At 45.1% G+C, this 14,750-nt stretch overlaps 1 protein-coding gene across 1 annotated transcript in view; it reads left to right on the top strand.

Moving 5' to 3' along the window:
• The window catches only part of pcxb (pyruvate carboxylase b), a 253,655-nt gene that overhangs the window by 114,901 nt on the left and 124,004 nt on the right, over window positions 1-14,750 (top strand). The window contains exon 12 of the mRNA XM_068587655.1: window positions 198-380. Within this exon, the coding sequence (XP_068443756.1) occupies window positions 198-380 (183 nt within the window). The remainder of the gene's footprint in view (window positions 1-197; window positions 381-14,750) is intronic.

The following is a 14,750-nucleotide window of genomic DNA, read 5'->3' as shown; positions in this document are numbered from 1 at the left end:
TAACATCCACAGGGATACTGTTCAGGGTCTTCATATATTTTTAACACCGCTTTTCCTTCTATAATTATATTCACTTTGAGTTAATTACCAATTATTTACTGCAATTGGCAGACTTTCGGTTCAGAATGTTAACATTTGATAATATATTTCTCATGTTTCGTCCTTCCCTCTCCCCTCCTCTGCCCCGTTCCTTGCAGGTCTTCCGTAGTGGTGAGGGCATGGGCATCCGTCTGGACAGCGCCTCAGCCTTCCAGGGCGCTGTCATCTCGCCGCACTACGACTCCCTGCTGGTGAAAGTCATCGCCAGCGGGAAGGACCTGCAGACAGCTGCTTCCAAGATGAGCCGCGCCCTGGCCGAGTTCAGAGTGCGAGGTGTCAAGGTAGGACACCCGGCCGTGCGTGTACACCTGACCCCGCTGGTGCTCCGTGTGCCGCTTTTCCCCCAAGTTCTCATTTGTTTCCTGTTGCCGGGAGGAAACGGTGGAAAAGTCTGCGGATGATTTAAAGCTTCTTTGTCATAGGCGGTTGTCATTGACCCACAATGTTTGTTTCAGGAGAAATGAGGACATTTGATGGTTTCGTTGTGTTGGTCTGCTGTGAATGGATTCATAAGAGCTCATCTCAAACTGCTCAACGGTTAATGGGGCGGAGCAGTGGAAACTAGTGGAGTGAGAGGACAGCTTTCAAAGGAATCAGCGTTACAGTGAAGTGGTGCACCGGCCTTCTAGGACACTTCAAGTTACCGGCTCACTGTATTCTGTATTTCTTGGTTTTCATGCTGAAAACATGCCCCCTGCGTCTCAAACTACCTCATACGCCCCTGCAAAAAAACAACAACAGAGGCCTCTAGTTTAATCAGCAGGTGCAAACAGTAGTTGACACAACAGTTGTTGAACATCAGGAAAAAGATGGAGGTTATTAAAAATAATGAGCTGCACAGGTTGTTCATGTACAAGTCATGCACAGTAAGATAATGGTGTCATGAACACCTTTTAGCGGGATTATTTTCAGTGTTTTGTTCCTGAAATGGCTTACTTGATTTATACCATGAGAGTTGTACAAACGGACGAAGCGGCTTGAAGATCCCACTTGTGTTATTTTGTTGTTGCGTGACGGTGATCCGGCACACCAAGTCGAACCAGCCGTGTCACAGTTCATGAACATTACTGTGTTAAAACACTCTTTGCCACTTTGTGTTCTACTTTGTCAGATGACATTTTATGAAGTTAATTGGCGAGTTAGACAAGAAAGAAGTACAGAACATGACACATGATATTTGTCTTGTGCTTATCTTTTCTTCTACTAAACTCGCAAGTAATTTGTACTTTTGCGTCTTAAATATTTTACCCCTGCAACTGCAGGGAAATGAACAATCTGGATGACTATAAATAACTCACAAGTATGACTTTCTTCAGCTCAGCCCTTTGAGGTGCAAGGTGTTGTAGCTATTAATCGTCTTACAACTTGAAACACTGCACTGAGTAGCCAAATTCTTGGATGTTTTTTTTTGCAAGCCACAAAAAAAAGTCTTTTAACTGTAGAAAATGGAGCGTTTCATTTCAAGGTGAAGCGAGCGCAGTCGGTTACCACGGTCAACACGTCATCTTTGCTCTCATCTTGGAGATTAAAAGGATGAAGAATGAAAAGTAAAATCATTCTTCGGCACATCATGTTTTTTTGCAGCTAAGTGAGAATTCACATTCCACTCGTTACGTCTCCGTACAGTCTAATTCAACGCTGAAATATCATTGATGACTTTTGAAAAGGTTTTGCTTCATGAATCCGTTGCCAGTGTCAGAAGACAAGCACAGAGGCTTCATTGGTATCGGAGAAGCATTTAATGTCCTACTTCCGTTGTGCAACAACGAGAGTGTGAATGCACTGTTAATGTGAAACCTCTTTAGATTAATTCATGAATAAATTATAATAGTTCGTACATGGTTTCCCACCTGTAGTGAGCTGAAAATGATGTCGATAAGAATAAAGGGATTCCTGTAGCTTAGTAGCTCACAGTCATTGCTCAATCAGTTTTGAATTAGTCATAATGTGATGAAATTGGGCTTTTCAACTCTAATTCCTCATTAGACTTTGTGTGCACTTTGCAGAGCATCAACACATATTTCATGAATTAATTGTCCCTTTTTGATGGAGCGATGAAGTGTTTAGTGTCGGCCAGGACCTGGTTCTGGATACTGTCCTTTGTCTCCGCCGCTGGACTGTAGGTTATGTCAACACTTCCCGGCAAGCCAATCAGATGAGCCCGTCCTGCACTGGCTGCAATTGGAATCGCTAAAGCGGTTGAAGGCGTTGTGCAGCGGACGAGCTACTGCGAGCAACCTGAGTGCAAACGTGCTGCTCCGGCTTGAAACGGGGTGGCGTCTGTTCTGCGCCGGCGGTCTGATTCTAAAGCATTTACACCAACGGAGAACATTGAGGTACACTGTCTTACCGTCACAAGCTCTTGAATTATACACTGCTGGTGGCAGACGGGAACCTTGGCAGCTCTGCTATGGTTTAATGTCCCAGAGTTAAAAACTAAAAAAGTACTTCGTGCCTTGCCAACACACATTAGCGTTTGGGTTTTCTTTCTTACCAGCTAGTTAACTGCTGCCATCTGGCATCACAAGTAATAATCTGTCACTGATGAGCTTTCCGCAGTGGAAACCACATGGGCTTTGGTTCCCATGAAACTGGATCCTGTACTTATAGACTATAACTAATTAATATGTTATCCACTCCTGGAGATACTTGGCTAATAAAAAGTCAAGAGTTTGAGAAGTGATGTCAGCTTGACGTGAGCACCCTACGTCAATTCATGACTCATTCCCCAATTCCCAGCCTGTTATCCGTCTTAATAAATTTCATTTAGACGATACACTGCGTATGAATCCACATACGCAGCTGGCTAAATCAAGTTTCCGTGCATCTCATGTCTCATGCACCACAAGTACACTCTCATGGGTCCAAAAGGGACCAATGAGCATGTCCGGAGGAAGAATTGTGGTTCAGTGTTTCTCTGTGATCGGTGGCCTTGGAGAGAGGCTTCTTACTGGTGACATTCCAACACAGCAATAGCAGCGAGAGCCTTGGCAACAAATCCAAGGACTATTAATGCTTTTGGTGTGCTCACAGAGATATAACTCTGAGGGCTGTCACCTTCTTTTCCTTCCTCCCGCTAAAGAAAATGTGGCGACGGAGGTACACTATGGTTTTCTTGTGATTGTGCGAGTTCGGTGGCTTCTATAGGCGGGATAATTCCTCAGACAGTTAAGTGTAGTATAACCTTTAAATTCCAGTGAGCGCTGGATTGTTAGCGACGAAAGTTTGAATGACTTGGTTGCCACTTGACAACATGCTGCTCCCCACTGTTGTGTGGAATTATGTTTGGCATTTCAGAAAGCTTTGTTTATCTCCTGCTGCTGTGTATGTTTGTGGGTGTTTGCACAAAAGGATGAGCCGTGTGTGTGTGTGTGTGTGTGTGTGTGTGTGTGTGTTAAGCATGAAAATGTCACACATCCAGCAGCAAGAATAAGAAAGAAAGAGAGAAAGGGGAGAGGGTGATGGGCAGGAAAGTGACAGGACATGTGGCAGGAGGGTAAATATAGATGGATAGAAGAGATGGGGGCGATGGCTAAAAGGGCTATCAAGATAGAGAGAGTGTAACGTAAAAGGACAAGATGGTCCGGCCCAGTGCACCTGTGGCTGTTGTGTTTGTGTGTGTGTGTGTGTGTGTGTGTGTGTGTGTGTGTGTTACATATCGGACACGTGTTGAAGATTGTGTGGCCTTTCTTTTAAAGTGACGGAACAAACGCATCAGGATTCTCCAGCTTATCTTGAGGTAATCGAGCGACACGGGGCAATGAATTACAAGAATTCAGTTGGTCCTCAACACCAAGATCACAACAGGAAGGAATGTGTTCATATGTATCTGCGGACCTTAATGGCTGAACTCGTCATGCCATGAGGGGGCAACTGCAACTTTGCATGTAAAGAGTAAAGGCTGCTCTTTTATTACATCCGCCAAGCAAGTTTTCGGTTTAGTTTGTTTGCTGTTTGTTTCTCTCAGGAGTAAAACTCGAGGCTTGATTTTCAGGGAACTAGTAAGGGTGTCGCATGGGCCAAGGAGCCATTGCATTTTGGAGCAGAGTGGAGTGACGGGGCGGACACACACATTATCTTTTACTTCTGGAAACGGCCTTGTTTGAGGTCTGACAGACTTCCGGGGGGCCTTTCTGTTTATCTTCTTTTTTTTTTTCCAAGTGTAAGAAATGGATCAAGCGAAGCTGCAACTGCTCGTAAACAAATGTGTCATCCCTGCAGCACTCGCAGGGTTATCATTGAAAGGGAGTCGGCTGGAAGCCAAAGTCTTCGTTTTCAACCAACTCACAGCACTGAATCACTTGGTTAACTAACTAGTGGGAGCTTATAAACATGAAGGTCGGCTCCCAGTTCCTACTAGACCTTTTGCCTCCTCTCGAGTGTTGTACGCCCACTGAACTGGACGAGCGCTTCCTGTCAATGCAAAGTAAGGGAGCATCTGTCCTGTGCAGATTGCTCATCACACGGGTTGATGGCTTGTCATGTGAAACCAACTAATGACTGAATAACTAATGAGCTCAGGAGCCGACACATACTCCCCTGCTGCAGAACATCAGATGGACGATTTTGGTGTGTGTGCATGTGTGTGTGCGTGCGTGTGCATGTGTCAGTAAAAAGACAAATGAAAAATTGCCCGACAGAGAGAGAAATCAGAAATAGAGACACGGTGGCTGGTTAGATGTTTATCCTTGTAGCGCTTCCAGACTCAATTTTCTGTCCAGTTTGGAGGATACTTGAAAAAACGGAGGGGTGTGTGTGTGTGTGGCGGGGGGGGGGGGGGGGGGGGGGGGGGTGTTCTGAGGGTGTGTATGTGGGACTCTTCACAGTTTGTTTCTTCAGAAGTCGGGTTTAAGTCGCTGGGGGCTTTGCTTCAGGCACTGTAGTTTTATCACTGTTTATCTTGACACCTCATCTGTAAGAGGTGGGCGAGTCCGATGTGACCTGAGGTTGTTTGACCCGTGTGTGTGTGTGTGTGAGTGCGTGTGTGTGTCTCTCTTTGAAGAACCTGTCATATTTCGCTTCACGATCACAGGCTAGTTTCCATCATAAGGTAATGTATCCTCCTGTTGCCTCTCTTCATTTCAATGACAGAGTAAGGTTTTTATTACTTTTTGGACTTTGTGCTTGTTTCGTGCACCATTCCACCAAGATCACTTTGGACTGGGTCACAGTGGCTCTGACCAGTGGAGTTAACTCAACAGGTGTCACGCTGCCACGCTGCTTCCTGCTCAACGGCTCCTTGTCGTCTCCTCCCCTGTGCCTGCTTGCCTTCCTTTTTTATTACAATTCAACACATGCTGAGCAAATGACTGACTTAGAATGACATGAATAACAGCTGCAAACGTGTACATGCAGCTGGAATCCGTCGTATAAACAACACTGTTGCACTTTCTTGTGGAAAAAGGGTCTGCGGCTGGTCGCTCATTATGGGGGGGGGGATAATGAGAGAAAGAAATCAACTCTCATCTATCGTTTCCATGCGCTGACGTTCAGCGGACTCAGTTTTGCCTTCGCCTCGTGGCAGTTAAGATAGTGTCGACTGGGCTGTGTTTGGGGCATCGGGACGCCGGTAATCCATCCTCGCTTTCGGTTCGCCCGCTTGTCTCCAGTGTGTCTGTGTGTTTGTTAACCTGTGTCCGGGTGTATTTGTGAACACGTCCGTCTGGCCGAGCTCTCTTCTTCCCAGCGTCTGTACTGTCATGTCAAACTCTTTTTTTTTTTTCTTTCTTTTTTCCACACACTCTTCTCATTTCTGGATCTGCCTGCCAAGTAAACAACTCCTCTACTCTGTATTTCATCTTTTCCTTCTGTCGAGCGTTCCTACTTTCTCACCCGTTTGCCCTCTGTCTCCCTTCATGAGCAACGTTGTCTTCTGGTTACCTCGTGTGCGTCTCTGGTTCACCGGTTAATGCTTCACTGACTCCCTTACAGGTTGGTAATGATCTCAATATTTCATATCTGCATTCTGGTTAGTTTTTTTTTTAATGCTAAACATTTGCTCCTTTTTTAAAGCTGTTATTCATATTCATAAATTGTGATTGTCAAATCAACAACGGTTATTGTTCAGTCCACACACTAAATTCCGCTTCATTCGCATCCAAAATGAAGCTCAGACATAAATCACCGTGCAGTACAAATAAATCATCGGTTCGTACATACTTCATAAATCACAGCTTTTCTTATTTCTTTCTCTCGCTCTCATTTTCATTAAATAACCACGAGAGGAACAAAGAAAATGTCGGGTGAATCAGATCAATTTGGCAGAGTGGTAAACATCAAACAATAGTAATTAGTTTGAGAGTGGCAAAAGGCCATTTGCCATGCAAATGCTTTTTCAAGGTTTGTTGAAGCATCATCCACGCTGCCTCCCCTGAAGAAAGGCTGCTGCAGAGCACTCAATCATTTCAGACCACACTACAGCCTGCACAATGGCAGCAGGAGGAAAAAAAGAGTATCTCCTTGGTTGAAAAGCTAGTTTGTTCATTCACTTTATCCATCTAGCTGGTAATGTAGCCAACTATATATATATATATATATATATATATATATATATATATATATATATATATATATATATATATATATATATATACTTTATCTGTTCCCTTTGCTTTGTCTAATCAAGAAATACATCATTTAAACACAGTATATATTGATGAAACGATACAATCAGCTTCAATAATTACACAGGGGGCTCGTGACATGATGAATCCTTGTTGCCTCTGATCTGGAGTTGGTTCTTCAAGCAACGCGAAGCCAGACGCACTGATCCAGGATCATTTACACAGCATTTACAACGAGAAGGGAAACGAAGGGAAATCCATCTCATCTCTGACTTATCAGCTCGGGGAAAAAAAGGGTTTGGACGCACACTTTTCTTTGGCACACACACTCTCTTCCTCAAAGTGACACACTAATATGCTTCTTTTGGGGGGGAGGGGATCTATCGCTTCTTCATTTTCCACCTCTTAACAACCACTTGCATGGCACTTCATCAAAAGAACAGTCTTGTAATTATCTGTGTGTGCTTGTTTGTGTGCACGCTGAAGTCCTGGAGAGGCCTTATTTCCGGAAATTAAATAAAAGAACATCTAGAACATGCTGATCTAATTGGGCGGAGGGGAACGAATTGGGGAAGTTGTGGCTACCGAGTGAAAAGGAAACTGAGAAAGACGAAGGAGAAAGTAGTTATATATAAAACAAAAAGTTGACACTAATGGGAAAAAGGACAGGAAGAAAACCAACGAAATGACAGGCGGACTTGTTTACCACTTGTTTAGTGGTGTGAGGAGAGAGGCAGACGGACTCCTAAAAAGTCTGAAGAGACCAACAAAGTCTGATGTAAAAAGACTTAATTTCAGGCCCTGAAGGCATTACAATTTCAGATCCACTCAGGAGAAGTCTCAGTTTTTCCTCCTGCACTGACAGGTTTATGTACTGCATGACTGCTCAACACTGAATAGATGTGCTGTAGTACAAACGCTGGAAAACGCCTCTGTCATTATTAATTATAATAAGCAGTTTTCTGTCCTTAAACAATAAATGGCATGTTTGTTTGTCGTTTCTTTCAACGTCTATTTGCACCATTACCGCTTTTGACAACTGTAAACACTTGGGATGCGGCAAAGTGTGTCACTTTTATATGAGAAAGTGTGCTGTCTGTTTGTCAATGCAGGAGTCCAATGTTAAGCAAATTGGTGCATTAATATAACGAGCCACTGCTTTCGAATGCAATAGGAGCATTATTCGATATGCCATTGGATTGCTCAGGTTTTCATCACCGTCTGTCCATGGAGTTGTTCGAGGACTCATGTGTGTTTCACCCAGTTTTGGCTGGTGGACTCAGCTTCCAAACTTTCCCACCGATTCCCATTAGATCACAAGATAACTGTTCTGATCTCTTCGTGAAGTCTGATGCAACCATAAACATTGTGATAATGCTGTGTTCTTATCACAAGGGTGAGTGTTATGACCTCAGGAAAATGAGACAAGGAGTCATGAGGCGATAAGAAAACAAAAAAAAAAAGCCAAAGTTGTTCCAACGACAGCGGGCATTGAGGCTGTTAGTATTCAGCCACTCGGCACCCAGCAATTCCCTTCAACACATAAACGCGACGCGCCAACAATTACTCCGAAAACAGCTGTTTTATGGGGGAAAACAATGTCACACATGCGAGCACATTTGCCCAAACGTGACTTATCGGCTGAAACTGCCACTCCGGCTTAAGAGTGGGCTATCACGTCGCGAACACGCACGCTCGCTTAAGCGGCGCGTCAACACAAGCGCAGTGTCTCGCAGCCGCCAAAAAAATGACAGACACGCGACAGATGTGCTCATAACCAGAATCGGCGTCTCGCCGCCGTTCGCGCACATGTTTACACACAGCAAGTTTGAGCGGCTTGGTGTCAACTGGGACTTTGAAGCCATAATCAGGATTAAATGGCTGGAAATCTGCTGTGACGAATTAAAGAAAGGGGGGCGGGGAGGGGGGGTCGGGCAGAGAAGGAGAGAGGAGATGGAGGAAGTAGGAATGGAGAAATGATATAGGTTGGATGACGCTGGAGAAGTAAATTAACTAAAGTAAAGGCAAACACGTAGAGGAGGAGAGGTTTCCACTCGAATGAGACCTGGTGAAAACTTTGAGGTATTCATGTGAATCAGTATCTTTCATCACCTACTCCTACTCCAATCCTCCCAAGACAAACCGACTCCAATCCTCCCAAGACAAACCGCCTAGTAAAAAGCACACTTACCAGGTGTCGTGACTTCCCGTCCGAGCAGGAAAGGTCCTCATCTCCTCTTCTGGGAGCGGAACATGTGTGGCTTTTTTATGCTTTCCTTCTCTTTCTCCGCCACGTTTTCTCCGTCCTTGAATCCAGCGCGTCGTCAATTATTCAGGGAATCAAAACCTTTTCTGTCATATTTTCTATTCGAGTTTGGGTTTTCGACTTCCTGACATTCTCATTCTGTTTTCTTTTTCTCTCGTTCTCCCAACAATAAGAAACGACACGTAGATTGTGTACTGCAGATTTGACACCACACCTGGTGCGTGTGGATATGATATGAAGAAATATCACTGAAACGATGTCCTTTTTGTCAGTTGCTTTTCACCGTACTGAATGAAACATTTAGCCAACTTCAAAGCGAGCTAATGCCACAGCCCCCCTCTTTTCCGCTGTCGTCCTTTTCTCTCAATCTGCCGCCTCGTCTGCTGTAACGGCACAGCTTGAGTTCAGCCGCATGCACGTTTAAAAAATAAAAAAAAACACACACACACACTTTCATGCCCCCCAGCTGCCTGGACGTCTGTGTGAATATTAAATTATAATCAGGGAGCGAGCTGGAGATGGAGGAGGTGTGTGTGGGGGGAGGGGGAGAGGGCGACGACCTTGCTGCTGTGAAATCTGATTAGTTGGGTGAGTGATACACTTTCCTAGCAGACGGACTATCCGTCATGGCGTCTAAGGTTTAGGTCACCTGCAGTTCACTTCCCCTTCAACTCAGCGATATGCGATCGGGGCGCGATGTATGCTCAGTTGACTGCAGCGGAATGAAAGATAAATAAAACTACTCCTGAGGCTCTGTGTTTAGCTGCCGCCGACATCTGCGAGGAACAACATATTAAAGCCCGGCTTTTCATCCCTTTTTCTAATATCGTGCACCTTGAATGGCTGGGAAAGGGGTCGAGGCTGAGTGAGAATGCGAATCTGCAGCAGAAGTCAAGAGACCAGGTGTTGCATGTGAATGAAAACCAAAGAGAGCAATGCGGGGTTGAGAGTATGCGACAGAGCATCCAATATGCGGCTCATGTGGACATGAAGCGCCGCGAACCTGTCGGCCATGTTGGTAATCCTCTCCGGCGTGTTGCCTCCAAGCACACCATGAACATGTTCCAAAAAAAAAACATATATGTAAAATTGAGTTAATGACCAGTGCACACTCAGGAAGCGACAGTGACCTCGAGCAGAACGAGTTCCTCTCGAAAAGCACCGACTGCATGTCGATGAAGTTCAGGCCCACGCGAGTGCGACGTCAGCGGAGACCTGAGGGGCCGCAAAAACAAGCCTCTTACCTGTTTTTCTGAAATCACAGCAGGACATTGTTTGTTCAGAAGTAGAAGGGGGGGGAAAAAAATAAAAATACCACGGTTAAATGTGCCTTTGAGTCTGAGAAGTGGCTTTGTGCAACTTCCTATGCAGCATGCGTCGTCATGAATATTGAGATTCTGCAGCTGGCGACGTTGCATCCCAATGCGGACATACTTTAACGCGCACGTCGCACACAAGAGTAGAGGCGTCCGGGGGGAGGGTTTTTTTTTTTTTTCTAATTAAGGGTCGGTACACACGCTGATTAATTGATGTGTTCTAATACTCTCACACGCGCACAAAGATGAATGCAGTCTGCCTACGGGACAATTAACACACTCATTCTCATGTAACGGGTTAAACAACAAACGGCATGATGCAACTTTTTTTGCACCGCGTTGGAACGCACGGTTCTTCTTCTTGCTCTTCCGGAAAATCCTCCGAGCTGTTTCTTCGGTCACTCTGGTTGGTTGCGTTCCTTGAAACTAAACAAATGGAGCCAATCAGCCCGGATAATTGATTAAATTACGATCTGAGCTCCGGGCGTTCGATGTTTAATCCCGTTGTGCTTTAACTACGTGTTTTCAGAGGAAAGGGCCGGCTTTGGTGGGCTGTAAACCGGCTTTTTATTGAAACATAGAATTATTGAAATGTGACTTGCCGATCACGCGCAGCCCAGCGTGTGAACACAGGTCGAGCTGTCCTCGCAGCGACCGTGTCGTCGGTCTAGAAGTTGAACTGTGGCGACCAGAGCATCTGTTTTACGGGCCTGCGTGCGTCCCTCACATCTTTTCTTTTTTCCCAGAGTCTTTTATTGAACGGGCGTGATGACGCTGCAAACTGGATTCCTGTGGGCCGGCTGGTCGCCTCATTATTCCAGTCACACTCGCAGAGGGAACAGAATGCTTTCCAAACAGTTCATCTCGAGGGCAGCGTTAAACGCAGCGGCGCTTTATTGTTGCGTGCACTAAAATCGGACGACTACACCTGTGTGCGCATCTGGGTTTTTTTCTTTCTCCCCCTCCCAGTGTTTTAAAAAGAATGCGTAGAAACCTTGAAGGCAAATCCGATCAGTCAGATCTGCCAATTCTGCTTATTAAAAGCAAAGCAGTTTTCCTATGTTTTATTTCTTTACATACCAGCAATACGAAAGCTGTTTTTTCGTTTATATTTCAACTAAACATGCCATCACACACCTCCTTATGAGGTGTGCTGGCGATTTGGCAGCTGCGTTTGCTTTTTTTTCCTCCCGTCGCAACATCTGGCAGCCCAGTAGCACTGACAGTTTTAATGTTTTATCTTTTTATTTTTCTCCCAGAGCCCGTAGGTTGACCTGCTCACCACGCTCTTCCTAATAAACATCCCAACGCCTTGGTCTGGGAGTGTCTGTTGGCTCTCGTCAGGCTAAATGATGGGCTTTCAGCGCAGTTCATCAATACATTCATCTGCCTCTCCGCACTCATCCGTCTCTCTTCCCCTTGTTCTTCCTGTTGTTTCTCCACTCCTGACAGCGTTAAATGCCAAGCTCGGTTTCCGCAGAACAATTACGGTACGGCGGATACGCACGCAGAAGCACGTATCAACACATATATCACGGGACGATCTGGCCGTACTCCACAAGTGCACATAAACGGGTTGGATGGGAAAAGAGGGCAGTGAAGTGGAGGTACACTTCATTTCAATTTTTTTTGAGCCAAAGTAGAGTTTGTGTTGGCCATAAAGAGAACCCGCATAATAGCTGCCCAATTTCAACATTTACAAAGACCTCGTTGAAGCCCTTCAGAGGGGGAAGGCCGGCAGAGGTGACATGTTTACAGCGGCGTTGGACAAACCCTTTCAGAGTGGCATTTCATCTCAACGTCGAGACTGCTGGATCGATACGAAGGGATGGAAAGAAGAGAAAAAAAAAAGAAAGAAGGAAAAAGCAAGACCAAAACGTCTTGAGCTCTGCCGGCGGCCCCTCGGGGCTGCATTATTCGCTGTGCTTCCAGTCTGATAGTCTTGGACGGCACAAACAAAATGCTGATAAATTTCCTGTTTCCAAACCAAATTCGGGCCGAGTATGTAAAGACTGACTTCTGGACGTCATGGTGGTCCGTCAGCAAAACTCTCTGCAGTTCCTCCATTAGAGGAGTTGAATTTCGACATCTCAAGCGGCTCGTTTGGCCTGACTACGGGGTCACAGAAGTTGTTTTTAAAAATGTTCTTAAAGTAATATATTCCACGGCACCGCTGCATGTTTCCGTTTTCTGCTGTGCGTGTGCTGTTTTGAGAGGAGGAAACGAGTGCCGGCCTGCTTCTCACGCAGCGGCCTCTTGATCAAAGGATGTATTTGCTGAAAAGTTAGCAGCTTCCTGGGGCCGTGGAGGAGTAATGCTATGCTAAAGGGAATGTGACACTGTAGCACAGCGTTTGGCATTGGGCTTATTTACAATTATGAATGTCAGGGGTTTTTACACACTGGAAGCCCGCGAGGCACAATGAACCAGAGTAAAAAAAGGAAAGACTGGTCAGAAAGGCCGAGTCATTCCCCATCCTCATGAGCTCAACCGCTTTTCCTGCAAGAATGACCTCAAATCACCTTCTCTCCACTGATTCATGTTCCTCTCCACGTCGTCCACCTCAACTCGCTCTAATTCGCTGTTCACTTTTTAAAATGGTCTTCCTCCATTTAAAAAATATATATATTAATATAGTTTGTTTTTTTTTCCCAGCAGTGCTAGTGAGCTCGGAACTGAAGCTTATTCTACCACCGCCTTCACTCTAAGTGGCTCTGGATAAGAGCATCAAGTAAATGCCTAAAATAGGCAATAGAAAATGTTCCCGGAAACGGTCTACGGTATCTTTATCTTTTTTTTCCTTTTCTTTCGCAGCTGTCACAAAGCCGTCTGTCAGCAGACTTAAATCATCCTTACCGAGATAATTGGATAAGTACTTTGCTCTCCTGTCAGCGGGCTGGAAAAAATAAGAATGCAATGAATTGATATGATCTCATTAAATCACAGTGAGACTGGTGGTAACGCTGGACTTCAAGTATCTGAGCAACAATAGCACCAGACGGCTAGGCGGTTTGGGAAACAAACAGTGCGCCCGATACACTCGCCAGGAATCAACTGTTCTGCCTGAACAATCAAAGGTTTCTTTGTCAACAACGCTCATCTGTTGATTGGGTTTGCATTGGTCTCGCCGCTATTTCAACAAATCAAACAAATGCAATTGCATTCAGATGAACGGATAAAACAATGCAAACAAGACGAAGTCGACGTCCAAAGATTTCCTCGATGGATTGCTTCCGCATTGAACTTGTTTACCTCGAATGGTTTGATCTGCTCAGACAGCATTTTAATAAACAAATCCGCGGGTCGATATAGAGCAAACAACAGCACAGGGGTTGACTAAGAGAACGGAGGATTAGGGTTAAATAAAGTATTTAAAGATTTTGTCAAAACAAGCGGAAAGAGTGTCATTCAGAGGGTTGAAAAAAATACTTAAAGGAACCGGAGGGATGAGGAGAAAGAGAGAAATGACTCTGGGAGAGTGCCTTCTGTTTGAGCCGCTTTAATGGCTGATTGAGAACAAAAGTCTCTCTTCTAATTCTAATGAGTTTAATTATGACTCACCCTTTGCCAGGTGTTGGGATCAGCTAATGTCTGTATTCATTAATTGTCAATTAAAACCGCATCAGGTGCAGCCTCCCAAACTCCAGCCGTCTCTCGGTGCAAACATTTTCCCCAAAGTAGAATAAGTGTTTGTCGTGTTCAGACGTGTGGTGACAGTCCACAGACGGAATAAGATAAGCGCGGGTGGTAAAGATTCGATAAGAACTGGAGATGGATTTAGGATAAGACACTCTAAAGGCAAAGCGGGCGTTTTCTTATCTCTGCCTTTTTCTGTGACGGGATTGGCGGTTTGCGTTTGCTTCCGTAATGCGGCGCCTGCTATTGAAGACGAGTGGGGGAGGGCGAGGAAGAGAGGAAGAGAGGATGCATAAATAGTGCTCGGATCGATAGCAAAGCGAGGGCGTGTTGTTCAGAGGGACCCAGACTTTTTATTCCCCGAGATTTAAGCAATAAGGTGCGCGTCGGCACGTCTCGGTGTGCGCGCGCGAGAGTAATGTATGTTTTTTGTGAGAATAGGGGGGATTTGTCTCATTTTAAGTTGACAATGAATTTGAGCTTAATACTCGGTGCTGCTGCAGAGGAAACAAATGCTTTCAAGTCAGGAGAGCGAGGATGAGGGAGAGCGAGGGGAGGGGGGCTCTTTTCTTCTCATTCGCCCTTCTCCCGCCTACTTGTCTGATTGTCATCCGCTTTGCTATCTTAGCTCCTCATCTTCTGTGCTACCACATAATGAACTTCACTGTAATTTGTATTTTCTCTGGAAAACAAATTCATATTTCCTGCATAAATTACTTCATTTCTCCCACACAGACCGGGCTGCAATGTTATTAATGTTGTGATAACATCCAGCTCATGTCAAAATTACCCCCACACCTCTACCCTCACACACACACACACAACAAATTAGTTTGGACTCTTTTGTGTACCTTTCAAAGCCAGTGCAGA

This window comes from Clinocottus analis, unplaced genomic scaffold (assembly GCF_023055335.1).
Source record: "Clinocottus analis isolate CAN_PGR_092001 unplaced genomic scaffold, fCliAna1.0.p SCAF_21, whole genome shotgun sequence".
Lineage (NCBI taxonomy): Eukaryota > Metazoa > Chordata > Actinopteri > Perciformes > Cottidae > Clinocottus > Clinocottus analis.
This window is presented reverse-complemented; position numbering and strand designations above follow the sequence as displayed.